This window comes from Lemur catta, chromosome 1, assembly GCF_020740605.2.
Source record: "Lemur catta isolate mLemCat1 chromosome 1, mLemCat1.pri, whole genome shotgun sequence".
Classification (NCBI taxonomy): Eukaryota; Metazoa; Chordata; class Mammalia; order Primates; family Lemuridae; genus Lemur; species Lemur catta.
The window spans coordinates 284,530,432-284,558,253 of NC_059128.1; the positions used below are offsets into that span (position 1 = coordinate 284,530,432).

Consider the following 27,822-nt stretch of genomic DNA (forward strand, 5'->3'; position numbering starts at 1 on the left):
ACCAGCCAGAGCATGATCCTCTGCAGGTCACCAGGGTGACCTGAGCCCTCCCTGGCCCTGCCCCATGGGGCGGAGGCTGCAGCCTCAGTCCTCCAGATCGCTGGGGTTTCTGAGCCTGGTTCCCAGGCCCGTGTCTGGCCCCAGATGCTCCCAGACACGCCCGGGGGTTCTCAGAGCCGTGGGCTGGTGCTGACCTGAGTCGGCCGCCCAGGAGACCCCCAGGGTGAGGGCAGGGGGGAACGGGCAGGAAGGCGGCCAGGAAGCTACGTCCCCACTGGGGGCAGCAGGCCGAGTTCCACCAGGTGGTGCACACCCGCTGGGAATGCAAAACCTCGGCACCCCTGCACCCCAAGCCAGGACCCCATTCACCGCATGCCTGGGAGTTCACGGAGCTCTGTGTGCTGCCCAGTCCATGCTCCCTCCCACCACCCAGGAAGCCGGGCACTTACTGACCAGGGCAGCTCCCTGTCCCTCAGCTTCAAGTGGAGCCTCAGGACGTGGTTTGGGGACCCAGGAGCTTTCTCGGGGGAGACCCCGGCCTTGAGGGGCGTACAGGCCACGCTGGAGGCCCCTGGGTCATGGGTCTCCTGGGTGGGCCTGGGCTGGCTGGGCGGCTCTAGGGAGCAAGTGGGGGCTGGGACCCTCTTTCCTGAGCCTGAAGCCTCCTGGCTGCTTGTGTCTGGGGCCCTCTGGTCCATCCTGCCTGCCATGAGCGGGACAGGCCGGGGACAGGCCAGTCATCCAAGGAGAGAATGCCGACGATCTGGACCTCTGTCCTAAGAGACTGGAGAGACAAGTCCATGAGGCCCAGAGGCCCGTGTGTGCACGTGTGTGCGTGAGTGCTGGAAGGGTGGGACTCAGGTGTGCAAACACCTCGGGGGAGACCCTGGCTAGTGTTGAGTGTTGAGAGACGGGGCGGGAGCACATCCACCTGCAGAGTCCCGTGTGCCCTCACCTCCCCCCCATGTCCACACTCAGACCCTCCTCCAAGCTGTCAGGCCAACTAGCGCAGCACCCCGCATCCCAGTACCCAGTGCCCGTGCCCAGCATCCCAGTACCCAGTGCCCAGTGCCCCAGCATCCCAGTGCCCCAGCATCCCAGTACCCCAGCACCCAGCATCCCAGGACCTAGTACCCTGTACCCCAACACCCACCGTCCCACTATCTCCAGCATTCCAGCACCCCTAGTACCCAGAACCGAGCACAGTGGGAGCAGGGCCCTTGATTGTGGGTGAGGTCTCTTGTAGGAGTGCAGGTGTGGGTGAGGGCTCGTGCAGGGGTGCGGGTGTGGGTGAGGGCTCGTGTGGGGGTGCGGGTGTGGGTGAGGGCTCGTGCAGGGGTGCGGGTGCGGGTGAGGGCTCGTGTGGGGGTGCAGGTGTGGGTGCAGGCCAGCAGGAGAATGTGTGTGTCACCCTGTGGGGCTGCTTGGAGCCCCAGCTCTCTCCCCGCTGGGGAAAGGAATTCAGCCAACGCCACATGGGGCACCCTCTCCACCCCCCAGGCTGTTCCCCTGCCCTGGCTCGTGCCCCTCGGAAGCCAAGGGCCCCCAGGAAGGGGGTGCTGGGTGGGTGCGCCTGGGGAATCCTGGAGCCCGTGTCCGTCTCTAGAGTTGGGGCCCTCCAAGGACACAGCCGCAGAGGCCCTGCTGCCTCTCTAATGTCCACCTGCCTGGACTCGAGTCCCCACCCCAGTGTGCCACAGGCTCCCTCTGGGGCAGAAGCCACGCGAGTGCTTCCACGAGGACAGCCACCACGGGGAACCACAGTGTCCTCCCGCGGACCAAGGGCAGCCTGGGTGTGGGCACAGAATCAGAGACACCCGACCACCTGGAGAAACCCCTCCCTTCCTGCCACCCCGGAAGACCCCCAGTCAGCAGAACAAGAGCAGCCAGGGGCCCCAGGACCCGGGGGCTCTCTCCAGCCCCGGCACACGCGGTGGGAAGCAGCAGGGTCTGCTCCGCAAACTCAGGCTGCGGGAGGGCACTGAGGCCAGAGAGCGTGCGGGGAGGGCCCAGGCCACCTGACAGTGGGGACCCTGGGGTGCTGCCCACAGGGAGGGCCGAGAGGCTGCAGTGGGGGACACCCGCTTCCCCCGCCCTGGTCGCATAGCCAGGGGGGGTCAAGCTGGCAGGCTGCGGCGGGGTTCAGTCTGCGCCACACTCAGGGGTCAGGACTCAGTTCTGGGGGGACCCCTCAGCTCGTCCTGCCGTTTTGGTGCTGGAACTGCCCAGCTGCCCACCAGCCACTGGCCTTGGTGATGCCAGGTGAGCACCCCTAGGTGACGCCTGTGGCACAGACTGGCCGCCCTCCTTCCTGGGAGGACAGGTGTGTCAGGCCCACTTCTGGCCGCACGGGGTCAGCGTTTCTGGCCAAGGGCCGTGTCCTCCTGGGCCTCAGTCTGTCCTCTGTGGACAGGGCTAACAGGACACACACGGGGCCCACACCCACCTGGGGCTCCTTGGAGAGGAGTCGGGGTGGGGACTGTGGAGGGACGTCAAAGCCAGAATGATGTGGGTCCCGGGGAGGGTGGGCAGGCAGGTGCACAGCCTGAGGGTGTCAGAAGGGTGCTGAGTGGGAGCGGCCGGGGCTGCTAATTCGGGTGGAGGGGGCAGTGGAGGGGCGGTTTGGGGCCGAGGGCAGGCTGCTCACCTGCGGGTCCAACACAACAGCCCCCAACTACAGTGGGAAGGTGTGGGGTGGGACTGGGGCCAGCGCGGGCCCCATGGCACCCGGGGACCTGTGCTGGGGGGAGGGGAGGGCGGCCCCCAATGCATAGCAGCCCCACTCATTCCCAAAGACAGCGCTTGACTGACGAGGAAGCACAGACGCAGGCCTGTGACCTTCCATCTAGGTGTCCCCAGCGTGGTAACTCCTTGCTTCCCACCGCTGAGATCACAGCCCTGACCTGAAATAACCCGCAGGTGGATCACCACCTTCACCCTGGGCTCGCCCAGGGCCAGCGTCCAGTGGCCACCGTTTTGAAAGTGGCTCGTACCACGAGTGTAGCTTCATCTTCAAACAGCAGCTTAGGAGAGCGAGGGGCCTTCCAAACGCTGTCACTCTGTCACTGCTCCGTGGTGTGTGCAGCCACACACAACCCGACGTGCTCTCAGCTTGTGCATGGCCGCGGCCGTGTGAGAGACTGGGCCCTGACCCCACGTGGGAGGAAGGGCTGAGGAAGGTCACCGCTGTCCTGCCCCAGTCCCCACCTAGCACAGCCAGAGCTGGGTCTTCTCCACGAAGGTGCGAAGGCTGCACTCCCCTCCTTTCACGTGAACACATGCTTGGCTTCCGGGGGCACCGCCTGCATCCCGGTGTCCTCTGCCAGAGGAAAGCGTCTGGACCACCCCACCTGGGCCCCCACGGCCCTGCTCAGGGGGGGCTGCCTCACCGCTGCGGGGTCCCCGCAGCCTGCCGAGGAGGACCCCGGGCAGCTTGTTGTTCTGGGGTCTCCCTGGTCGACAAACCCATCCAACGACTAAGGACTGGCGTGGGCAGAACCACTCACGGCCACGTCCCCGATCCTGCCGAGAAACGGCGCTGACCTTTAGGAAGAACGTCAAGGCCAGGCCTGCCACTTGGAGAACGTCTGCTTCCAGTTCAGACTTAGGAATACTTTATTAGGGAGGATGCCCCGAAAAGCCTCCCATGGAGGACAGCCCTGACGCTCCCCACCACAGGAGGGTCCCAGGATGCCCTGGTGTGGGGTGTGGGCAGGTGTCTCCGCCAGCCCGGGCCCAGGCTCCTTCTCAGCCCAGCCAGCACTGGACACCGACGCCCTCCTCCCCTCAGCCCTGGCAAACCGAGGCCGGCTTTCCTGTGTGGGGCTGAGGCCGTGGCCCTCCAGCTCCCAGGTGCTGGGGGAAGACACTGGGGTCTGTGTGGAGGCCCAGCGGCTCTGGGCCCTGGTGACAGTCACTCCGCCTGCTCCGGCAGCTCCCGTTCCTGCAGGGCCCGCAGCCGGCTGCCTGCGGTCTGCTGCACGGCCTCCAGCCCCTCCACGTCCAGCTCCTGCAGCAGCAGCAGCACGGCAGTCAGGACGTTCTGGGGGCAGAGAGCGCCACTAAGCCCCGGCAGCACAGGGCTGCTGCGCACCAGGGGGCCCAGCCCAACCTGGGGAGGGAACAGCCTCAGGGATGGGCCTCCAGGCAGCCAGCTGCGCAGGAACCACGGACGGGACACGGAGGAAAGTCTGGGGCAGAGGGAGCAGCAGCACCTGGCAGGGTGGCCCCTGCCACTCACCCTATTCTTGTGACTGTTCGAAACGTCCCTCTGAGAGAAGGAAGGAAACCGGTCCTGGGAAGGGGCCTTCAGGCGGAGCTGGCCCTGGACGCTGCTGGTGAGGGGGGACAACGAAGGCGGGCACGGGTCAAAGGGGCTGGGGACCAGTCACCTTTGCAGACCACGCCTGCAGCTCACGGCCGGTGGGGGGGAGACTCCGAGTCACACCAGTGGGCTTCCCCGACCCCAGCACGTGGGGGACGCGCAGGGAGGCCGACTCCAGTGGGCGGGGACGTTCCAGCTGGCACCGGGGCAGCTCGGGGAGCCCAAGCACATGGGATGGTGGCCCCGGCACCTACTTATCTTTCCTCCCTGGGGCAACCTCCTTGCACCCGGGGGTCCCCACTAACTGTAACACCTTCTGCCCAGGTCTCAGGGGCAGGGGCACCGAGACACACAAACGAGAGCCCCGAAACGTGGGCACTGGCACTCCCGCACACGAGGGCTGCGTGGGCCAGTGGGGGAGGTGCCACGCCAGTGCTGCCCACGGGGCCGAAGCCTGTGTGTTAGACAGCAGCTGCCCACCTCAGAGGTCACACCCCACGGCCCCCCACACTGCAGGGAAACACTCAGCGCTGGGGTGGCTCCGAAGAACGTCTCTACAACACGCCCCACGTGTTTCTGCTCCAACTACCCGCAGAGTGCCAGGCCACGCTCCAGGCGCTGTGGGTCGGCTCCACAGGCCCTGCCCTCGGGCCCGAGGCAGCGCGGCGGCCACACCAAGGGGCACACTCGGGCTCTCACGCACCCCACTAACCACAGTACTGGGAATGGCCTCCAGGCTGCGGCCCCCACTGGGGCCCTCCCTGCTCCTGCACAAACTCCCCCCAGGGCTAAGGAGCTGGCTGGCAGCCTCTCCCCTGCACAACTGCAGCCGACAAGACACAGAAATGCCACTGAAATCACTAGTGCAGGGCGACTGGGGTGGCTCCCGGGGAGCACAGAGAAGGAACAGCCGTCCTAGACAACCCTCTCCCCAACTCCTGGAGATGCAGACCACAGGAAGCCCCCTCTGACCCTCTGTGGGAGGCCCCGCCGCCCCCAGCCTCACTCTGCCTCCTCCTCGCAGCAGCTCAGCGGGTCCCGGCCGGTCTCAGCGGTGGAGCTGCTGGAGCTCAGCACATAGGACAGGTGCTCAGGGCCCTCTCTGCCGGGGGCGGTGATCTCCTCTCCCTCCATCAAGGCGCGGGACAGCTCCTCCTCCGTCACAGCTTGGGGGAGGGCAGAGGAAGGACATCAGAGCGGCCTTGGCGCGTGCCAGCTACATGCACCGCTGTGCGATGGCACCGGCGCCCCAGGTTCGCGGCCCATGGAGCTGAGCCCGCCTGGTCCCTGTGGGCCAGCGTGACGCTGCTGGGCAGGCCAGACACGCACGTCCTCGCTGGGCACAGCGCACAGTGTGCAGAGCAGCACTGCGGTTCAGAGGGTGACAGGAGAGACACAGCACGAAGCTGCGCCTGCTCACGCTGAGCACTGCGTGCAGGTGCCGACTGTACTGCCGCTTCCGGAAGGAGAAGCACAAACCTGGAACAGCTCCTCCAGGAGACTCTCTACAGGGGACAGCTGTTCTCGAAAGACCAGGAATTTGCAGAGAAGAAGAGGAGAGAGGGACAGGGAATGTCGGCGTCAGGCCTGTGCCCACAGTGCAGGTGGGTGGGTGTGCCGGCGTGACCCTGCGGGCCGTGGACACCTACCCTGATTGTCCAGTTTCTGGAGGTTGGGCAGGTTGCGCAGCACGGTCATGCGGTAGCGGTGCGGGTTGGCGCCGCAGCACGGGTTCTCGGCCAGCCACAGCACCCTGAGGTGCGGCAGGTCCTTCAGGTGGAAGAGCTCGGCCAGGCTGGGGATGCAGTTCCTCCTCAGGTACAGCTCGCTCAGGCGCTGGCACCGGCTCACGGGCTCCAGGCTGGACACGCTGTTGACGCTGCGTGGAGACCCAAACAGTTGGCGGCTGGCGGGGCTTGGGCTTCCAAGGTCCCCTCCCAATCATAAATGCCAGAAAAAGACCTCACGGGGCCTGTGCCCACCTGCCCGTCTTTCACGGGTGAGGAAACCAAGGCCTCCCAAGGGACGCTTTGCCCCGAAGCAGGCAGAGGCCAGAACACACAGCAAAGAATATAAGCAAGCTCCACGTCACACAGGACCGAGCGCTGAACTTCCAGAATCCCATGTTACACAGAAACAAAGGATATGGGTTTAATTTCCGTGCTGCAGAAATGTACACACATCAAAGAAACAGCAAAGCGCAAGGAAGCACGCGGCAGAGCCCTAAGGTGTAAACCAGCAGGCTGCGGGGACCTGTCCCCTCCACAAGCAGGCGGAGCCACTCACGGCGCGAGGCTCAAAGGCGGCTCCCAAGGGCCAGGGACCCTGTGCTGTGCCATCTACCTGCAGCGTCCCTCGGGAGGGCTGCGCTGTCTGCCACACACCTTCAGGGGTCCTCGTTCTCCCCTTGGGGATGCACCACCACGCTCAACACTCACTTGTTAACAAGGTCCTTGGTGCCACGTGCTGAGCTCAGCATTTCACACAAGTTATTTCACTCAGCATCTCAGTATGAGGCCGAGAGAAAAGGTTCCTTTCCACTAGGAGCCTGCCCGAGCCCTGCGCCTTGACTGCTCCCGCCCACGGGCACTAGGACCAAAGCCCCTGACGTCATCACGGAGGACTGCCACCCGGCCTTACACGGCAATTCTCTGGGGCCTTCTCCGTCCCAGGGCCAGCCTCTGCTCAGCCTTAAGAGGGCCCTGCCCACTGCAGAGATGACCGAGGACTGTCAGGGATGCCCAGTGAGGCCCTGAGGAGGAGGGCGGAACGCAGGGCCCACGGTGGCCAGGCTCTGTCTCTCCCGGACTATGCGGGGGTCTGCAGGTCACCGCACAGCACTGGGCCCCAGGGAGGGACGTGAGCTGGGTACCTGAGGGTGACCACCTCCAGGCTGGGCATCTCCCGGCATATGGAAATCTAGGAGGGAAGAAAACGTGACTGGAACACCGCTCAGCACTGGAGTTGCGATGACACTTCTGTCAGGCCAGCACAGAACTGTGTCTGAGTCACGCTCAGCTCCGTGCCAGGGGCCAAGGGGAGTGGCCTTGCTCAACCAGGGCTCGGGTGGACACCTGTGAGAACGCTGGGCTCTGCGCCACCCGCCACTGCGCAGCCAGGCCGTCCCTCAGACTGAAGGAGCAGCGTGTGTGCTCACCGTGGCTCGCACGCCACGTAAAATTTACACAGCACCATTGCTACCCAGTGCCAGCTATGACAGAGCACTCACCACTTCAGGTGCCCTCAAAGGACACCAGGCAGGGGACCTCAACGCCTCGTGCTGGGACAGCCTTTCTTCTTGCTGTCCCTGAGGTATAAGGAAAAGACAGAAGTTCCCTTTTTGCCAACAGAGCTGGGCCAAAACGGAGACGGCTTGAAACTGGACCTCAGACCATGTTTGTCCTACTACCTCAGTGGGACCGAGCCGCTGGGTGCTCGGGTTGGTCCAGAAAGCCTCGGTGACCTGTAAGCTTTGGTGAACGGCACATTCCCCGACTATGTGAGAGCCCGCCAGTGCTGGGCAGGGAGGCCCCTGACCTCGCCAAGCTCACAGGACGGTCAGAAGGCTTCACGTGTGCTTTTGCTGCTAAATATGCAACATTTCAGCCACAGCACGAGGTAGAGATGTCCAGGTGCTCTGGGTCCAGGCTTTTCTGGACTAGCCTAGTACTGACTCAGCCACATTTAGTTTTATTGTAAGGAGAGGTAGAGTTTAGGTTATAAAACAAAAGTATATTAAAAAGTAAAAGATTGGCACAAAATCCCTGTGTAAGTTGGGGATATTCGTTCTAGGATTGAGAAAGAAAGAAAGAGAAAAAGAAAAATCTCTTTACAGACCCACATGCGCAAGTCCCCGACCCCAGGAGGCTCAGTCTCTGCCTGCCTTGGAGGTGGCGGGGGCTGGGGGTCGCATCAGACGGAGAAGTGAGCTGCAGTGAGGATGCTCCAGGGAGGCCTTCTTCTCCTTAAGGAAGAAAGACCAACCCTCCTGGGACCCCCTCCAGGTCAGAACTTCGACTCTGCTGCCCTCTGGGAGCGAGACCAGCAAGTGACAAGCGCTTCATTTACAGGAATGTTTACAGGAACTTCAAGATACTCTTGGGCACCACAGAATTTTTTCATTAGTGGTTTTGTGTTACAAAAACTGCTAAGGCAGGGATGGAACTGATGGGTGCGGCTTTGTGGGTTTTACAGTCCTCTAGGGGAAGCAGTTACAACTTTTGGGACTGGGGCCATTTGGAGAGGATCAGTGCGGCACTTACGTCTGTGAGACAGCTACCCCTGCGGGAAGAAAAGACACACATACTGTAATTTTGTATATTAAAGACAAAAATTCCAAACATTAATTATGACCATCTACAAACCTTAAGATTCTATGATTTTAATGACACAGTCAGAAAGGAAGGTTGCCCGGATAACTGGCAAAAATGTCAAAAACTGTTTTTTGGTTGATTTTCGACAAAACTACATGTTTGATGCTTGGAGGGTACTTTTCACACGAAGGAGCAGTAGGGGTTGCTCCATTTGTAGGACACAAAATGATTTACTCATTCTCGGCAGAAGGTTAATTTCCCCCACGGACGCAAACAAGGGAGTCTTTATAGGAGGTCAAGTTCAAAGGCTAAACACGCAACTTATGAAGCAAACTTTAAAAGCCTGCAATAGGGCTGTTGTTTCTCTCTGTCTAGAGAAGTACTGGCCACCCATGCCAAACAAAGACGTACATTATTGAAAGCAAATGAGTCAGGGAAATTGTGGCCAAAACACCACGTGTGCCAGGGCAGAGAGAAAGACTTGAATCAACACAGAGCGACACCCTCCTGCCTGGCGCTGACACCGCGGCCAGCTCACAGGACGCCTCAGCCCCTCGGCCAGGACCTCCAGGAAGCACCTGGACTCCAGACCGTCGCCCCTGGAAGCTCTGTCTTCCTCCGCTCAGCGCGACCCGCCCACCCGCCGGCGAGACCGCTGGGGCGGGGCGCAGCACCCAGGCCCTTCCCGTCGCCTGCCGGCAGGGACGCCAGTCCCGCACCGACGCCCCGCGGCCCCGGGGGCTCGGCCGCCTTTCCCCGGCCTCCCGCCGCCGGCGCCGGCGCCACGACCCCGCGAGTCTCCGGGAAACCGCAGCTGTGCTGGGCTCGCGCGCAGGGGCCCGTGTCCGGAGCGCCGCCCTCGGGGGCAAGCACCGCAGGGACCGCGCCAGAGGCCCTGGGCCCGCGGCGACACTCCCAGAGGCTGGCCCGAGGCGGCCCCGCCCCCGGAGTCCCCCCAACCCGGCCCCGGCGCCCCGTTCTCCCCGGGCCCCCAGGATCCCCCGATCCCGCCCCCGGGCCCGGCGCCCCGCCCTCCAGCCCCGCTCCCCCGGGCCCGGCGCTCACCAGCAGTTGAGCTTGCGCACTCTGTGCAGCTCCGAGGCCTTGGCCCGGGCCAGGACCATCTTCCGCGTCAGCTTCATGGCGGCCGCGCCGCGCGGCCCCCCGGCCGGGCCGCAGTTTCCCTGCTCCCCTAGCCCGGGACCGCTGCGCTGCGCGCGTCTCTAGGGGGCGGGGACTGCGTCGTCAGGGGTGGATCCTGCGAGCCCATTGGCCCCGGACGAGGAGGCGGGGCTGCGCGAGCGCGGTGGGGCTGTCTGGGCACCGCCCCTCCCGCCCAGCCCCTCGGACCTGGTCCTGCGCATGCGCGGCTTGGGCGCCCGGGTTTGACGCGATTCTGGCGCGACCCGGGACGCGCGCGCCGAGCTGCGGCTGGTGGGGTGCGGGCGTGGGCGCCGGGCGGGCTGCGCTCCCGGTGTCGGCCCCGCGCGCGTCCGCGGCCGTGAGCCCGGGCCTGTGTGAACCCGGGCCAAACGCGGACGGGGAGGGATGCGTCTCTGCCCGCCTCACAGCGATTCGCTCTGGGAGGAAGGTCCAGGGCAGCCCTGGGCCGTGAGGTCGCCGCCCTCGGCCTCCCTCCCAGAGTGTGCGGAAGAGCCGCAGGTGCCCAGGGCATGGGCAGGCCCAGCAGGGACCTCACGAGGGTCTCAGCCTTTTAGGACTCAGAGGTGACCGCGTAAATATCATTACTCGGCCTAAGCTGCGTGGAGGCAGGCGGTGGGGACCGCAAACCTACAGGGGACGGAGACGCCGCCCCCCCACCCGACCCAGCTTTAGCCGGGCTCCTCCAAGCCCTCTTTTCCACTCGGCCTGCCCAGCCCAGTCTCAGCAAAGACTCCTGCTAAGTCATCCCCCACCCTGGACACTGGATACCTGATCACGCCCCACGCTGATGAAGTTCTCATTGCCTGCCCTTGGTTTCTGAGCATCTTGGCCTGACTTTACCAAGAATCCCCCCACATTGAGTTTTGCCAACCTAAAGAAAGACACTAAATTATCTCCAAATATGTTGAGTTTACTTGGGAGTAAGAAGTATGGATTATAATCTGGAAAGCACGGAATGGCAAACCACCAGTGCATCCTGCAAGGGAAGGGTAAAGCGACGCTTTTGTTAGCCAAAAGGGAGAAGGTCACGTAAGCTGCTTGGAAACAGTTATTTAGTTCCAGAGGCTGAAAGTCAGAGTTGTGAGTTTATTGGTGGAGACACCATTACTGGGCAAATGTTCTTCCAAGAGCATCTTATCTCAGTTACTGCAGTCCTGAAGGATGACTAGTGACAAACCTTGTCAAAGCAGGAGATGCATGAGCGTGTGAAAGGGTTTCTTGTGGGGCTTTTAGAAAGTTCTTGAAAACAGTTCTTAGACATGTAAGCATGAGCCTCCTCTCCTTCAGGCCTTCCCAGCTCTGTTTTTTCTGTGTCTGACAAAAGCGATTTCATCCTGGTATCTGCAGCTTTCATACTTGGAAGATCATAATAGGCTTTATTTGTGATTCTAGCGTCAGGCAGCACTGCATTCTGTAATACAGAGTGAGCATTCCAATGAGCTGGGCACAGCAGGTTGGTTTTATGGACAGAAAATGGCTTAAGAAAAGAACCAAAAGTGGACTGGTCCTTTCAGAGTTACTTGTAAGGTGGGAACATGGAAACAGAACAATAGCAAAATATAAGAACTAGTTAACATGAGGTTACTTTTTGTTGTAGGGATTAAAGGCAGGGGGAACTTCATCATCATGCCAATTGAAACTGACTTGTTTGGGAAATTTGGCTGTTTCTCTCCTGATTTCTGGAAAGGCCAGATCTTTAGCATGAGTGACTTCCTCTTGTTTTTCAGTCTGGTCTGAATAGGAGTTTAGTCCAAAAAAGTGGTCTCCTATAATTTTTATTTAACACCTCTTAAAGTAGTTTAGAAGGAATCTCCCTATCCTTGGTTGTCTCTTCTTAATAATTTTCTGTCCACTGACCCGCTCACACTGCTCCTTGGCTATAAATCCCCACCTGTCCCGGGTGTAGTTGGAGTTGAGCCCAGTCTTTGTCCCCCACCTCTATAGTCTTGAATAAAGTCTGCCTTACATCACAAGTATCAGAATAATTTTTTTCTTTAACGTAGGTCCAAGGTTGCTCTCCGTGGATGTCACAGCAACATCTGAAGAACAGTGTCCCTGAGACCAGTGGAGGACCTGCCTGGACGAGGGACCTGTGGCACGATGGGGCTTGTGATCCAGCGGCAGAGCACAGCTTCACCTCCTCACAGTGGAATTATGGACAATCCAGGGAGTTCTCAGGGAAGTAAAACATTCTCACGGTTGTTTAACAGCCACTGCTGTGTTTTGTCCCACTTGTACTTTGCCGGGCCGTGGGCTGCTGTGGGCGTTTATCAGTCAGATTCTTGGCCTGAGCCTCTCACTGACGCCTGGGTGAGGCAGCCCTGAGGAAATGATGCATGAGCCTCCCTAGGCAACAGAGAGATTGCGTGTTGCTTTTGGAGAAGGACGGTCAGCTCACAAGCATGTGGTAGAGCTGGTCAGAGCTCCCAAGCAGATGCTGGCTTCAGTTGTAGCCGACTCGGTACCTATTAGGGTCCTGGGTTTTAGGGCAGAAGAGGGTGGCTCTCATGCTGAAGCCCATGGTCACTGAAAGCAGGGGTTTGGTGGTGGCCTGCAGGTGTATTCTGGGTCGGTCACATGGAGGAAACATTCCAGGAGCAGAGTGTGGCCCAGGGGCTGAGGGAGGAGGAAGGTGCTGTGCTCAGGCTGGCGTGGTGGCTGTTGGGTTAGTGTAAGACTTGGGAGAATGGAGGCCTCAGAGTAGCACACTATGACATCGTTGCCACCAAGCAGGCAGAGAACAGTCTGTACTAACGAGGCTTGAGCTAAGAGAAATGCAGACACTGGAGCTCGGCCCCAGCAAGAGTGGTGGGAAGCTCCAGCAGGCTCAGGCTGCCCGAGCTCGCAGGGGACCTCTGGCCATCCCGGTTGCGGGCCACGTCGGGGGCTGCTAGGAACCATAGAGCAGGCTGTGGCTGGCAGCTGGCCGTGAGAGCCAATAGAGGGTGCACAAGTCCCCACAGAGAGACTGCACGAGGGTGGGTAAGGCCACCTTGGGAGAATGGAAGGGAGCCAAGCCTTGGCAAGCTCCCCCTTTTTGTTCTGGGGAGACTAGGCGAGCCTGTGGTGGTGGGTTGTGAGAGACGCCAGCAGGGCTGCTGGGGAGAGGGCTTTGGAGTTGCCGGCCCTGTTCCTCCTGGCTTTGACCCAGCTGGCCTTGGTGGCCCCTCCTGCTTCTGCCTAGATCATGTGGCCAAGGTGAAGGGCCAGTCCAGGTGGAGGGTGAGCCATGCCAGGTGGTGTCTGGCCCTTGCCTGTGATGGGGCCCTGTGGGGTGAGGCTGCCTGCAGGAGGGCTGTACCTGGAGGGTTTGTAGGTGATGGGGCTGAGGAAAGAGCCCCCAAAAGTCTGACTGGAGCAGGTGGAGGCCCTGGCACTTCGGGGCATGTGGATCTTGCTGCTCTGAGGAATCACTTCGGAGCAGTGACCAGTCCTGAGGCCGATAGTCCTGGACCGATTGGTGGGAGGCAGGAGCACGTGGCCATGTGGTGTTCCAGCCCATGGGTGCTTCTAGAACCCTGCATGCCTCGGCGGCTGCTCGAGAGGGTGCTTAGGGTGTGGGTTGGTTGAAGGTCCCGGCAACTTCAAGGATGTTGTAAAGCAAGGATGCTTCGAGTGATAAGTAGAGGTGTGGTGGGAGTGGGATGTTGCCGTGGCGAAGCTGTGTTTCCCTGAGCTCCCTGCCCCACGTGGCTCCAGGCTAGACTTGAGCCTGGGAGAAACTGGCGTCAGATCTGGAGGGTGGGGGAGGAGCGGCCTCCACCCAGGAGGGCCGAGCTGGTCAGAGATGGGGAGGGGGTGCAGACGCGGGCAGAGTCTTCCTCGCTGTGCTGCCAGGCCCTCCCCCCCCACCCCCGCTGCGAGCCCGCAGAGGCTGAAGTGTTCCGCAGCACCTTCACGGGCCCGCGGTGGGCCCGTGTCCAGAGCTGGATGTGTCGAGGTCTCCGTCCCCCGACCCGGGAGGGCTGCTGAGGGACCTGCCCCCATCTCCAACCTGTCCTGGATTTCTGCTTCCCTCATCCCCTCGCAGTTGTGTAAATTGAATTCCTGTAATAAATTCCTCATTTTGTAGCACTCCTCAGGGGTTTGCTTCCCCGAATGAACCCTAACACAAGCAGAAATGCAACCGCAACCCAAACTTGCTCAAACCAGAGACGTTGGCTCACATTACTGAGGAGCCCAGGGCGGGGCCTCGGGCGCGGTCAGCAGGGCCTGGTGCCTGCCCAGCCCTCTCCTTGCCTCCACGCCCACCCATGCGCTCTCCCAGGTGAACTGCTTCGGGTGGGCAGGAAGAATGCCTCCTGTCAGTCACTCAGGTCCAAGTCACAGGCTGTCCCCCAGGCCGGCTGTTGCTGTGGCAGATGATCTGTTGTCTCCAGAGATGAAGGAAAACAAGGATGTCACCCTGGACCAAAGCCCACTTCTCTAGACCGAGGGTCAGCAAACTATAGCCCACTGGCCAAATCTGGCCTGCTGCTGTTTTTGTAAATAAAGTTTTATTGGCACACAGCCACATCCATCCATTTATGTACAGTTGACCCTTAAACAAAGCAGGGGTTACGGGTGCCTACTCCCTGTGCAGTTGAAAATGTAAGTATAACTTTTGACTTTCCCAAAACTTAACTACTAATAGCCTACTGTTGATTAAAGCCTTACCAGTAGTATAAACACATATTTTGTATGTGTATTATGCACTGTATTCTTACAATAAAGTAAGCTAGAGAAAAGAAGGTATTATCAAGAAATACTGGGCGAGGTGGCTCATGCCTGTAATCCTAGCACTCTGGGAGGCCGAGGCAGGAGGATGATTTGAGGCCAGGAGTTAGAGACCACCCTGAGCAAGAGCAAGCTCCTGTCTCTACAAAAAACAGAAAAATAAGCTAAGTGTGGTGTTGTAGCCTGTAGCCCCAGCTGCGTCCTCAGACCTGCCCTCCTCCCTCCCCTCCTGGACTTAGCGTGCCCGCGCACAGCGTCGGATCACGGTCCTTCTCTCCCGCTGCGGTTTCCTCCTTGCTGCCAGAGCAGGGGCTTTTTATCTCGGGCACGATGCCCGTGCTGTGAAAAACTCTTTGTGCTACACATTTCCCTTGTCTCAACTTGAAACGACTCTCAACCCGGGTCTGTGCGTGTTTTACAGCCAAATGCCCCTCTGTTTTTATGGGAAGGATATTTCGTAATTGCTCCTGCAGCAGCGTCCTGGCGGACGGGACGTGGCCTTCTTGCGAAGCGTGTGGTTCTTCTCTAGGAAGGCAGGAGCCGCTCGGGGGCAACGTGGGCTCAGATGTGTCGTCAGAGATGGTCGGCGCAGTAACTGCTTCGCCTTAAATGACATCCCCCCGCGGCCCTGGAGTACTTGGAAACAAACACCAGCCCGCCCTGGACGGCTCTGCATTTTCACTCTTATGAAATATTAACTGCGCTGCGGTATGTTTTTGGTTAACGAGAGGCTCTTGGGCCAGAAGGCACCCAGGGGAGGAGCACCAGACAGGTCTCCGCTGACATGTGTGTGGGGGTGTCGCTCTGCTTCCTCTGCCTGTCACCAAGGGTCTGAGACAGCTCTCGGGGAGGCAGCAGGTTGTGTAGAACGTAACTCCTGCAGCGGGCACTCCCCGGGTGCTCCCTAGCTGCCAGGGTCTGAGGACACCGCAGTGGCCTGGCCAGGGGGCCATGCCACCCCCTGCAGGGTGCATCCAACAGGGCAGAGCGGCTGCGTAGACCGTGCCTGGCATGTCTGCCGGCCTGTGGAGCTGACTGCTCATGTTCGTGTACATCCAAGTGTCTCGAAAAAACAATGAAGTGCTGCCCTGTGCAGGGGGCCCGACCCTCCCCAGCGGGCTGGGAGATGGGGGGTGTCCTCCTGCCGGTGGCCCCCGCACTGGTGCTGGCCCATCTCCAGGGGCCTCCCAGAAGTGCGAGCTCGGGCAGGGGACTGGACAGGCCAGTGCAGCCAGAGGGGAGCGGAGGGGGTGGCCGCTGGGGCGGGAAACGGGGCAGCTCCACACCCTGGGATCCAGGCCACAGGGCCCCTTCATTTCCTGGCACACTGAGGGCAGCCGGGCCCAGGACGGCATTGCTGGCTGGCAGCGGGAAGGAGAGGGCAGAGTGGCTTTGTGGAGCGAAAGAATGGTGGCCGGTGGTCTGGGCGGTTTGGGAAAGTTGCAGTCACCTTCTCAGGAGTCAGAATGCAGTTGCCATCATGCCCCAAGCCAGAGAATGGAAAGTGCCACCAGGGTGGGGTTGAGACATCTGTGGGTCCCTGGCCAGGACCTGTGTGGTGGGCACCCCAGGTTTGATCTTTCCCGCTCTTCCTGTCCCTCTCTGGTGTGACAGGTCTGGAGAGCAGCCTGAGCCTGCCAGTGGGGTCCTGCCTCACTCGCTGGGAATGGTCCCTTGCTCTGGGTCACCTCCAGAGGGCTGCGTGAGGGTGGCCACAGGGCAGAGGTCTTTGAGCAGGGATGGTCCCACGTCTCATAGGGGAGGGACTCACCCAGGCCCTGGTCCCCCCTGGACTCCCACCCTGCCTGTCCCCTTGCTGAGGCGGTTCAGGGTTTGACACTTGCTACCAACTTTGGGGAACGCAAACATCCCCCTCGGTGTCTGGTCCCAGGTCTCTGGGGACTCCAGACCCTGTGAAGCGCGTCACCGCCCGGCTGGCTCCCCGCTCCTGCCCTGCTCGTCCTTGGCTGCTGCGTGTGGGGCGGACGCGACGGGCGGGAGGCGCTCTCCGCCGGTGACGCAGAGCGCGCTGCGGGACTCGCTGCGCCCGGCACGCGGCACACGCGCGGCCAGACCTGCGGGCGGCGGTGCTGCGCGGCGGCGGGAGTGACCCCGGGACGCGGGGCGGCTCCGAGCAGGTGCGGGGCGGTGGCCCGGGGACGCGAGCCCTAGCGCGGGGGTGGGGACCCAGGCGGCCGGCTCAGGCGCTGGTGCGGGAGCGCGGGCGGGGGAGGGCGCAGCGGTGTGCGGGAGCGCAGGTGCGGGCAGCTCAGTGGTGTGCGGGAGCGCAGGTGCGGGCGGGGGAGGGCGCAGCAGTGTGCAGGGAGCGCAGGTGCGGGCGGGCTCAGCGGTGTGCGGGAGCGCGGCAGGGGGCAGGGCGCCGGCCAGCGTGTGCAGGAGCGTGGGGTGCGGCATGGGCTGGGGTGGACCCACCATCTGCCCCGGGACGCCCTGCGGTTTGGGCGACCCGGTCCGGCTGGGGCGAGGGGGCCAGATGAGGGACTCAGCCCTTCTCCGTCTCTGGCTCTGCCCATACTTCCTTGGGTCCCCTCACCTGCCTCTGGCTGTAGGGTCTGCAGAGGGTGCCCTGCAACCTAGGGAGGGGTGGGGGCGGAGGCGGTTTACCCAGGGAAGTAGAGAGGGGCGTCCTGGGGCCAGTGTGCGCAGGCTGGCCCCACATACGAAGTCCACTCTGTCTCCTGGTGAATCGTCTGGGCTGGGGTGGTGGGGCGCCGGCCGGCACACCTGGGTCCTGTGAGTGGGGTCCTGGGCCCCTGTGGCAGCTGTAAAAAGCCGTGCCTAGGAGACCTACTCTGTTTGGCCTTGGCGTCTCTGCCTGGGCGGGGGTCTTTCAGCCGCCAGCCCTGCAACCGGGAGGGGGTGGGGAACACTGCCCTGTGGCTGACAGGGAAGGGGGCGGATGCCCCTCCTGGCATGCGTGGGCCCCAGGGCACCCCTCTCCCACCAGACCCACTGGTGCAGAGCTCAGATTCGGAAACTCGCCTGTACCCGGCCTTGCTGCTGTTCTGACCGGCTTAACCCACCTGTCTTCTTAGAAGTTCGTTGACTTCTAGAGTGTTCTCAACACACACAGCTGTGCCAGTTGCTTTGGAGCATGTTAGCTGCAAATCAGGGCGGCCCAAACTGCTTTTAGGTGAGCTGTGAAGAAAGGGATGGAGCGTGTAACTCTGGCTGCAGGGACCCCAGAGGAGGTGGGCTGGGCCCTTTCTCAGGTCATTGTCAGCCGAGGTTTCAGGGCGCCCCCACCCCCGGCCTAGACTGAGGCGGCCCCTCCTGCTGGGCAGGGGGCGGAGGGAGGGTTGAGCCAGTGTCCCCCACGCAGGGGCTCCGGGCAGGGGGAGGAGGGAGGGTTGAGCCAGTGTCCCCCACGCACGGGCTCCGGCTCTATCCTGGGAGGCCTGGGGTGCGGCGGGGAGCGGGCTGGGTTTGACGAGCTCCCAGGGGCCTCTTTGCAGCTGGGGTTTGAGCAAACTGCGTGAGACCCGCTGGCTGTGCTGCGACGGGGGGTGGTCTGGGCCAGGGGAACGTGAGCCAGGACTCGGGCTCCTGAGACAGACGGAGCCCTTGGCCGCGTGTGTGCATCGCGGGTGCCGTGGGCTCGGGAAGCCCTGCAGGACTCTCATGCATTTATTTTTCTCATCTGTAAAATGATGAAAATCGTCAGTGGTTTTCTGTGGCTTCAGTGACGAAGACCACGGCAGAACCACGGAGGGTTGGAGAAAATGAGATTTGTCCTAATTAGCGGCCATGTCTCTTGGAGTGGAGAGATGTGACACTCCCCCAAACTTCCTGTGTGGGCAGTGGGGGCTCTTTTTCCTTTCTGGAAAATGACAGAAGCAAACAGATGTTTGGAAAGAGGAGATGCGCGGAGCCGCACAGTTGCGGACCCACAGACACACACGGCAGCATGTGAAGCGCCACGGCGATTTCTCTCCTGCCGTGGCCCTGGCGCTCTGGGCGTCGTCGGGCGGGGTGGGGCTCTCCCTCCAGCCCTGCACAAGGACCTGAGGTTGTCACCCTTATGAATGGGTGCCGGGGCCCTCGATGTGTACATGCTTCCAGTCTGCCCAGGGGCCCCACAGGGGACAGAGTTCAGGCAGCCAGGAAATTGTGCAGACGGACAAATGAGGAACAGAAGGGGGCTCCGCAAGAGGAAGCACATGACTGGGGCTTCTCAGAACATCGGTCTCATTTTCCTTTCTGTTTCAGCAGCTGCCCGCCGTTCCCAGACCCTTCACCCAGCAAGGGGAGGCCCTGCTGAAGCTGGCATGGGGCAGGTGGGATGGAGCCCCACCCCCTGAGGAAAGTGGGCTCTGAGCAGGAGGAGGGCTTCGGGGTGCAGCCCAGGAGGATGGCTGATCTGGGGACGGTCTCCAATCTCCGGCGAAGCAACAGCAGCCTCGGCAAGAGCCACAGGCTGCAGGGTCCCTTTGGTAGCAGTGAAAAGGTAGGTTTGGCTGGCCAGCCTGCAGCCGGGCCCCTGGTAGTAGAGGTCACCGTTGGCCAGGTCAGCTGAGCCCTTGTGGGGCACAGTCGGCGACCCCCGGCGTGGGCCGAGGGTCCGCTGGGCCGTTCAGGAGAGGCGACCCGGGAGAGTGCTGTGTGGCTGGTCCGCTGGCGCCCTGGGGTGGCACGCCCGTTTCCCAAGCTGAGTCCGACTGGAAGTCGCTGGGTGGACGTGGCAGTCCTGCGTTGGGCACGTGGAAAGCTATCACCCCCCATTCCCCTTGCACAGCGAGTTGCGTCCTTTATCTGACTGGGGCGCCCCGGGCTGGCTTCCCCCAGGGCCTCTGCACAAACACGCGGGAAGCACGTTGAATTCTGCAGTCCCCTTGCCAGGCGGGCAGGGTGGCGTCTGCCCTTCCCTTGATGGTGCAGAAGCCAGGTCCCCGCTGCTCAGCCCCCGTGTTTCCACCACACCACGTTCTTCCCGAGGACGGAGGCGCCGACACATAACTGTAAAGCGCTGTGCACATGCAAGTGGGGCCTGATAGGAAATGGTTTCATAGCTTCATTCCTCCCTCTGGGGTCTGCCCCTGAGAGCCGTCCGCAAGGTGCTCCTGCCCTTGGACAGGTGCGAGCTCGGTCAGGACTCCCTCTCCAGAGCGTGGCTGAGGCTCGGTGGGAGCACAGGTGTGTCCGGAGAGGGCGGGGTGGGGTCATCTGAGAGCCGCCGACCGGACGGCCTGGGCGTCTCAAAGTGCCCTCTCTCCCCTCAGCACGAAAATCTGAGTTCGTGGATTCCCGAAAACATCAAGAAGAAAGAATGTGTGTATTTCGTGGAAAGCTCCAAACTGTCCGATGCTGGGTAAGTGAGGCGGTTTGTGTTTCGGGACTAACTCCTTTCTTCCCACGCCGCGTGGGTGGCTGATCTGACCAGGCCAGCCTGGGCCTCACAGGTGGTCCGTGAGAACCATCCTGTGTCCACACAGAGCATCCTGCGTCCTTAGAGCGTTTCCGTTTTACCCCAAGCCTCTGTGGGGAACAGGTTGACCCTCACCCTGCTTTACCAGAGACAGGTCCAGTCATCTTGTGGCTGCTGCATGGCGACGCTTGGATGCCAGTCTGTCCACGTCCCCATGGAGCCTCCCTGCAGTGCTTGCGGCAGCCGGTGTCCTTTGGGCACAGAGTGTAGGTCCATGTTTGCGCTCTCTCCTCGGCCACACCCGTTTCATGCTGTTCCACAAATGGGCCACATGCGTTCTTCTTTTATGCCCTCTTCACCTCCTGGTGAACTCCTACTCATCCTTCAAGGCCTATTGCAGGTGCTGCCTCTGCCAGGGAGCCCTCCCTGACCACATACCAGAAAGTGACCTCCCCTCCACCGCACCATAGTTCTCTTTTCCCCCAGTGTCTGTTGTGCTGTGCTTGTGTGGTTTTGTGCATCTTTCTCGCTATCGGCTGAGCTGGTTCAGGGCTGGGACCAGGGCAGAGTAGTTTTATTACTTCCTGTGCCGGCAAATGGTTGGCATCCGGCTCATGTTTGCCGAGTGGTACAGGGAAGGAGGTGCGTCCTATGTGTGGGGAATGAAGAGGATTGTGATATGAAATCAGATGTGAATGGTCAGAAAAGATGACGTCCCTCCTGGGGTCCTGAGACCTGCCCGGGCCCTGTCACTAAAATGCCCTGTGGGTGTTTTGGCTTCACGCTCCAGCCTGGCTCCTGTCCAGGTAGAGCCTCGTTTCTCACGGGCAGTGACAGGGCAGAGCCTGGGTGGACAAAGCTGCCACCAGGCCCCGGCTGACAGCTTTGTGGCTGGTCCCCTCGGCATACTTGACACGAATCCAGAGTTCCCGGCTCACCACGCCAATTCTGACAACACACCCTTGTCCCTCGGCGTCCGTGGGGAGTGGGTTCGAGGACCTCTGACAGACGCCCAAACCCGCGGACGCTCAAGTCCCCGCTATGCAGTGGTGCAGTCTTTGCGTGTGACGTACACGTGCTGCCCGTCACCTGCGGGTCACCTGCCACACCTAATCTTGTGCAGTGTGGGTGCTGTGCAGATAAACAGCTGCTGCACTGCAGTAAGAAATTTTGTGCTGTTATTGTTGCACCGTTATTTTTTATCGTTTTTTCCTGAGTAGTTTTAACCCGCCGTGGGTTGAGTCCTCGGATGCAGGGCTCTTTCTGAGGGCCAGGAGCCCCACGTGGGAAGAGGGGCCCGGCGAGCAGCGTGTGTCTGGCCCCGTGGAGCACCTGTGTGTGTCCTGACAGCCCCCGTGGGCGCGGTGGGCGGAGCCGCTGCTGCGTGGGAGCAAGCAGGGCCGGGTGCTCCGGGGGCAGGCAGGTCCCGGGGTGGGGGGGAGGAGGGCCTGCAGCTTTGTCAGATGCGGGTGGTGCAGACCCACTTCCGGGGGTCTCCAAGGCCACCCCCAGTTTCAGTGACTCGCTAAGACTTGTGGGACTGAGGGTACGTGTGGTGGTGCCCACGGCTAAGGTTTATGACAGCAAAGGCGTTCACGACAGGCTTGGCGGGGCCTGGGAGGACCCGCGCAGGGGCTGCCGCCCTCCTTCCTGCAGGGCACCTTGAGTGTGCCCCCATCCCGGCAGTGCCAGCTGCAGTGGCCTGTGGCAGCGCTTCCGTCCTGGAAAGCCCCTGTGAGACTCAGCCCGGGACGCACCGGGGGCTGCTCGCTGGGCACTCCCTGCCTGGCAGCCCCCCACCCCAGACTCCCGGGAGGGAGCAGGTGTTCAGCGTAAATCACTCGGCTCAGACACACAGTCCGGCCCAGCGAAGCGCTCTGACCCGTGAGGGCCGGCAGGAGCCCCCCGTGAGCCCAGTGCCCAGCTGGACGCAGCCCCTCTGACCGCACGGCCCCAGGCCCCACGGGCCCCGCCCTGCACGGACCCTGCTGTGGGAGGCAGGAGCAGGTGGAGGGGGCAGGGTGTTCTTCCTCGGGGCTCCTGCCCCCGGACTGGGGCGAGCGGTGAGCATCATCCCCACCACAGCGCAGCTTTGAAACAGATGTATTTATGCGCCGTAAACATTTTCATCAAACGGGTGAGGACCTTCCCACCCTGCTGGTCCAGACTGGGGACCCCCAGCCTCCCTGCCCCTGCCACTGTCCTGCGGCCTCCCCAGCTCTGCACGGCCCTGGCATGTGCTGGCCCCGCCACTGCCACCCGGGGCAGCCCTTTCCCCTTGAATTTGCCATCATTTATCTCGGGACTTTGGGCATGTCGCTGCTCCCCAGCCACCAAACCCTCAACGCGGGGACCATGGTGGCTGCTGCAGAGCTTTCCTCGGGACTGGGGCACGTGTGCGTGCACAGTGTGACCACATGGTCACCTCGCGGGGCAGGAGGGACCCGGGCTGGACAGGGTGTGCTTCCGAGGGCTCTTGCCCCCCTCAGGGTGCTGCTGTGGCGTCCCCGTTTGGGGCCACTGGTCTCAGTGCAGCCCCCGCGCCTGTCGGCTTGGGGACGCCGTGCAGGTGTGAGACCTGTGCTCATCGGAGGCGGTGGCTCGAAGGGCAGAGGACGGGAGGAAGCTGGGTGTCGGCTGGAAGGAAAATGCATTTACCCATATTTTCACTTTTTCTATGGCTTCTCTCCCTTTCTGATATTCCAGAATTCCTTCTTCTCTCCTCTCCTTATTTCCTTCCTGTTTGGAGAACTCCATTAGCTGCTCTTTTAGGACAGGTCTGCTGGTGACAGATTCCTTGGTGGCCCTTCAGCTGAGAAGCTTTGACTTCCCCTTGTCCCGAATGGTGGTTTTCTGGATGTAGGAGCCTGGATTGGCGGTTTTTACCTTTCTGCGTTTGCGAGACAGCGTGCCACTTCTTCCTGGCCTCCGTGGTGGTGTTTGACTGTTTTCCGTCTGTCGTGAGGTGTCGTTTTTGTCTTGCTGCTTTTACGGTTTTTCCCTTTGTCTTTAGCTTTTGGAAGTTTGGCTGTTTTGCATCGTGGCATGTGTCCCTTTGAGCTGCTCCTGCGTGGTGTTCACTGGGTGCTTGACCCTGAAGGTCGGGGCCTTTTCCATCACGCATGGAGAGATTCACGCGTGATCTCTCCACGTGCCTTTGCGGGCTCACACGCTCTCTCTTCCTTCTGCAAGTCTGGTGACATGAGGGTTCAATCCTTGGCGACAGTCCTGCAGGTCCCAGGGACTCTGTCTGTCTGTCTGTCTGGTGTGTTTTCTCTGTGTGGTCCTGTTGGGTCATTTCCACGGTTCTGCTTCCTGCCTGTGGGCTCCTTCCTCGGTTTCCCACGCTGCTGGGCGTCCGTGCACTGGGGGTTTCAGTTCCAAATGTTCCGTTTGGTGTGTGTTCTCTTTCTTTGCTAAAACTGTGTATTGTTTGTTCTGAGCATGTTCGCAATTGCTTGTTGAAGCACTTTTGATGCGGCTGCTTTAAAATCCATGTCAGGTAATTCCAGCCCCTGTGTCATCCTGGTGTTGGTGGCTGTAGACTGTCTGTTCTCATCCTGGTGGAGATTTTCCTGGTTCTCGGGATAATTAGTGATTTTTTTATTGAAAACTTGATAGTTTAGGTTTTACGTTAAGAGACTCTGGATCTTGCGTTTTAGCTGCCCCGTGACGTGTCTATGGTGGGGAGAGGAGCCCCACCGCCTCATGGCCACGTGGGGGTAGAAGTCCCGGCCCCCCCTGCAGCCCCAATTGCTGCTCCTGGGGAGGGACTTCTTGTCACTGCTGGGGTGGGACGGGCCCCGGCTCCCCACAAGGCCTCTGCGGCTTTCACCGTGGCTGGGAGGGACCACCCCGTTACTACTGGGTGGTCTCCCCGATGCCCCGCAGGGAGCAGGACAGGCACCTCACCCCCCGGTGACCTGTGCCATGTCTCCGCAGGAAGGTGGTGTGTGAGTGTGGCTACACGCGTGAGCAGCACTTGAAGGAGGCCACCAAGCCCCACGACTCCCGGGACACAGAGTGGGACCCGAAGAAGCATGTCCAGGAGATGCCGACGGATGCGTTTGGTGACATCGTCTTCACAGGGCTGGGCCAGAAGGTGGGAAAGGTTGGTTTCCATGCTCTGCCCTGAATTGTGGCTGGAGCCACGGGGACACATGTGGCCGGGATTTCCAGGGCGAGAGTGGGGGCTGGAGGCGATCCAGGGCCCAGGGCCCGGCGCCTGCTGAGGGAGGGCCGGCGGGGCTGCAAGGCGAGAGACGCACTACGCTCCCCGACTCTGCGGAGCAGGGCTCACGGTGAGCTTCCTCAGGAGGTGCAGGCCGGGGGGTGCGAGAGGACTCTGGCTGGGTGGCCCCTGCCGGCATTTCGGCGCGAGCTGGGTGGGAATAGGGAGGAAGGAGAGAGACACAGGACGTGGCCACACTCGTGACGTGCTTATGGAGTGGCCGCAATAGCGTGGGGTGGGAGGCAGAGCCGCAGGTGGGGGCCGGGGATGGGGGAAGCTCCAGGGTGGGAAGCGTCAACGTCCCCAGTGGCAGAGGCGAGGGCCCTGGGGCAGGGGTGGGGGGTCTGAGCAGGGAAGGCTGCAAGAGAGCCTGGGAGGGTGGAGGCTGCGCAGGGGGGCCCAGGCGGGGCTGGTTCTTCTGTCTCCACCTTGAAGGGGCCCTGGCCCTGCAGCAGTGCCCCCCCCAGCCCCGTCGAATCGGGGCTCAGCCTCCCAGGGGCTCTGATGCGGTGTCGGCACCACGGTCCTGGGGCTGGGGGTGGCACCACTCACTTCTGTGCTGGGGTCTGGAGCCCCTGAGCCCCTCAACAGCTGAGTGTGACCGTGTCACTCAACTCGCCCAGGCACCCCTCACTGCGATGTCCACTTGGCCCAAGGGGTGGAGCAGGGAGCATTCCAGGACAGGGTCTCGGGGCCCCAGTGCCACCTGCACCACACTGTCACCTGCTGGGGGCACTCCAGGCCTGGGGCTCTTCTGTCATGTGGTCACCAGGGCAGGTGTCCTGCTGTTGGGTTCAGACCAGGGAATGAGGCTCTTGGCCTTTGCTCAGGGTGCTGGTGGCAGCGGCAGTGGCAGGTGTGAGCCCAGCAAGCCCGAGCTCGGGGTCCCAGCCCCCACACTTCCCTGGCTCCAGCCACCTCCCCACAGCTGCCCACAGGGGACAGTTGCCGACCAGGGACAGCCAGTGTTAGGGGAAAACGCCGTGGTCAGCATGGGAGAGAAACCTGGGAGCCAAGACCCGCGGTGCAGTGTGGGCTCGGCCAGGCCTGGCAGCTGGCTGAGTGGCTGTCACTCAGCTCCCGTAGCCGCTTCCACGTGGCTTGTGTTCCTGGCAGGACAACAGAGGTGCCCCTACACTGGCCAGCCCTGGGCCCACCTGCTCTGACAGCTGACACTTCAGTCTTTAATTCCGGGGCTCCCCCGTGTGTGTGAGCCCCACAGCCATTCCCGGACTCTGCCCCAGGGACGCCCTGTCTCTGGTGAGCTGGTGTCGGGAGTTCCAGGCTAGGCCAGGGCTCTTCCAGAACAGCCCACTCCACCAACCAGGAAAAGTGCTGAGGACTCATGAGGATCTGGAAGAGCAAGAGTGGCCCGGGGCCATGACAGGCCCCGGAGCACAGAGTCCATGAGAGGCAGAGGAGGCAAAGCCACTGAGCCCACATGACAGGCCAGGGCACAGGCCATAGGGCAGAGGGGCACAAGGCAGAGGGACCCAGGGCAGAGGACCGTGGGAGAGATGGACACAGGACAGAGGGACCTGGGACAGAGAGACCCACGAAAAGGGACCTGGGGCAGAGGGACACAGGGCAGAGGGACACAGGGCAGAGGGACCTGGGACAGAGAGACCCACGAAAAGGGACCTGGGGTAGAGGGACATGGGGCAGAGGGACACAGGACAGAGGGACACAGGGCAGAGGGACACGGGGCAGAGGGACCTGGGGCAGAGGGACCTGGGGCAGAGGGACCTGGGGCAGCGGGACACGGGACAGAGGGATCTGCGGCAGAGGGACATGGGACAGAGGGACCTGGGGCAGCGGGACACGGGGCAGAGGGACCTGGGGCAGAGAGGCCGGGGCAGGGGGTGCAGGAGAGGGAGGCATGCTGGGTGCAGGAGGAGGGACGTGCAGCAGCGCCACAGCTGGGCACACCCGCAGGAGATGACACAGGTCCCAGCTGTGGCAGGAAGTGGACCCTGGGGGGTGGACCATGTCTGGGCGCCCCCACACAGAGGGGAGAGGAGCCGGGGACGTGGCGGGAGCTGGGGCAGGAGAGGTTTGCCGGGGGAGGTGCTGCTCTCCAGGGTGGGCACGCCTGTCCCCTCTGCCACACTGTGGGGCCTCGGCCTGGGGCACGTGGGCACTGCTGCCCATGACACGGGGTCCCCTCGACTGGCTTTGGTCTCCCTGCAGTATGTCCGAGTCTCCCAGGACACGCCCTCCAGTGTGATCTACCACCTCATGACCCAGCACTGGGGCCTGGACGTCCCCAACCTGCTGATCTCGGTGACCGGCGGGGCCAAGAACTTCAACATGAAGCCGAGGCTGAAGAGCATCTTCCGGAGAGGCCTGGTCAAGGTGGCTCAGACCACAGGTGAGGACACGAGGCCCCGTGTGCAGCAGGGCAGGCGGTGCCCCGGGGTCAGGGCCGCCAGGACCAGGGAGGCCCTTGAGGGTCGCCAAGTCCAGGACCGAGCCCCCTGCCCCAGTGCCTCCCTCAGCGTCCTGATGCCGCTCGCTCGCTCGCTCCCATCCGGAACCCGTTGGCGCCTGCGCCCTGTCGCGAGAGCATCCTCAGTGGCCAGCGTGGCGGGGCTGGCGTGGCGTGGCGTGTTCTGTTAGTGAGCCGTGTCATCTGGTCTCTCTGCCAGCATGGAGGGTGCTGTTGTTTCCATCTTTACACTTGAGGCCCTGCCTCGCCAGAGTCACGTCACTTCCCGGGGTCAGCCGCCAGCGAGAGCAAAGCAGGAGCCCAGGCCCACGCAGACGGCGTGAGGCCCTTGGTGCTGTGACCTTGTGCCCTGCCACAGCCCGAGCTCCACGGGCAGGTGGGCCACGTGTCCTCCAGGCCCCTTGGGGTTCCCTGGAAGGGACGGTTGGTGCGTGGACCACGCGGGCCGGGCTGACCCAGGGAGGCGGCGCGGTGGGGCACAGCAGAGGCGGGAGTCCCCCAGCCCTCCCCGGGATCTGGTTTTAATAGGAAGTGTGAGGGCCACGCCCTGGGCTCGGTCTTTGCCACGCGACAGTGTCCGTCTGAGTCCTGACTGGCCTGTGGTGCTCAAAACACCCGCAATCTTGTCTCCTGGTTGGCAGCGAGGAGCCCTTGGTCCTTCTAGGCTGCAGCCCCAGGTTTCCGGGACACTTCCCTCCCCCATCACTGCTTATAAATCAACCAAACCTTCTCTAGCCTGGTCTCGGGGGGCTCGTTTTAGTGCAGCTGACCCCTCCTCCCGCCAGCACACACATGACCTGTGCGACCTCTCACCTGCCCCCAGGTAATCACAGGCGATGGTTTTAGCGCCTGTCTTGACATTGCCTCTTCGTAGCTGTCAGTATCCGGGTCCTGGCCACCCATGTCCCGGCTTAAGGCCAGTGCCACGTGTTTAGAGTGTTCTTTTTGTGGCAGCACCACGGCCAGCTGCTGGGCAGCAGGGGTGAAGTCGGGTCAGCATGTGCAGGGAACAGACGTCCCGGATGAGCAAACGTGACTCCGAGCTTATGTGTCCGGGGGTGGTCCCAGCCCGTGTGCCTCTGCACCCTGGGACAGGCCAGATGAGCTGACCCCGCCGCTGCTTGGTGGCAAAGCCGGTGTGAGCTCGCAGTTCTCAGCCCTGGCGTCGATGACCAAAGCAGGCCACCCGGCTGGGCTGGGCAGTGGGCGGGAGGTGGGGCAGTGGGCGGGCGTGCGGTC

The 27,822-nt window shown here is 62.0% G+C and overlaps 2 protein-coding genes across 10 annotated transcripts in view; one reads left to right on the forward strand and one right to left on the reverse strand.

Moving 5' to 3' along the window:
- Positions 1-3,576: 3,576 nt before the first annotated feature.
- On the reverse strand, positions 3,577-9,867 carry CFAP410 (cilia and flagella associated protein 410). 3 transcript variants are annotated; one of them, XM_045540792.1, is made up of 8 exons: positions 9,703-9,867; positions 8,587-8,605; positions 7,197-7,243; positions 5,974-6,203; positions 5,804-5,842; positions 5,331-5,490; positions 4,241-4,331; positions 3,577-4,042 (listed from the first exon to the last, which is right to left on the reverse strand). In XM_045540792.1, exons 1-8 carry the CDS (start codon positions 9,777-9,779, stop codon positions 3,914-3,916), a joined length of 792 nt encoding a protein of 263 aa, XP_045396748.1. In that variant the 5' UTR covers positions 9,780-9,867; the 3' UTR covers positions 3,577-3,913. The 3 variants fall into 3 exon arrangements, with proteins under 3 accessions (XP_045396748.1, XP_045396747.1, XP_045396749.1); XM_045540791.1 differs by having other exon boundaries at positions 4,241-4,334; XM_045540793.1 differs by lacking the exon at positions 5,804-5,842 and having other exon boundaries at positions 4,241-4,334.
- A 4,810-nt stretch (positions 9,868-14,677) lies between these two features.
- Positions 14,678-27,822, forward strand: part of TRPM2 (transient receptor potential cation channel subfamily M member 2) — a 60,835-nt gene continuing 47,690 nt past the window's right edge. For 2 of the 7 annotated variants that reach the window (XM_045540799.1, XM_045540801.1), the window contains exons 1-5: positions 16,834-17,671; positions 18,748-18,985; positions 19,758-19,846; positions 23,846-24,014; positions 26,325-26,505. In XM_045540799.1, coding sequence (XP_045396755.1) covers positions 18,821-18,985; positions 19,758-19,846; positions 23,846-24,014; positions 26,325-26,505 — 604 coding nt within the window. In that variant the 5' untranslated portion in view covers positions 16,834-17,671; positions 18,748-18,820. Of the gene's footprint in view, positions 15,226-16,833; positions 17,672-18,747; positions 18,986-19,757; positions 19,847-23,845; positions 24,015-26,324; positions 26,506-27,822 lie in introns of those variants that run through there. The other 5 variants (XM_045540798.1, XM_045540796.1, XM_045540797.1 and 2 more) reach the window with 5 other exon arrangements.

Bases quoted from the DNA above. Each gene is read 5' to 3' on its own strand.
- CFAP410 (XM_045540791.1), bottom strand. From the start codon at position 9,779: ATGAAGCTGACGCGGAAGATGGTCCTGGCCCGGGCCAAGGCCTCGGAG. The intron at 6,204-7,196 runs GTACCCAGCTCA...GTCTCCACGCAG, and splicing joins CTGGAGGTGGTCACCCTCAG to CGTCAACAGCGTGTCCAGCC. The intron at 5,491-5,803 runs GTTTGTGCTTCT...CCCTCCCCCAAG, and splicing joins TCCTGGAGGAGCTGTTCCAG to CTGTGACGGAGGAGGAGCTG.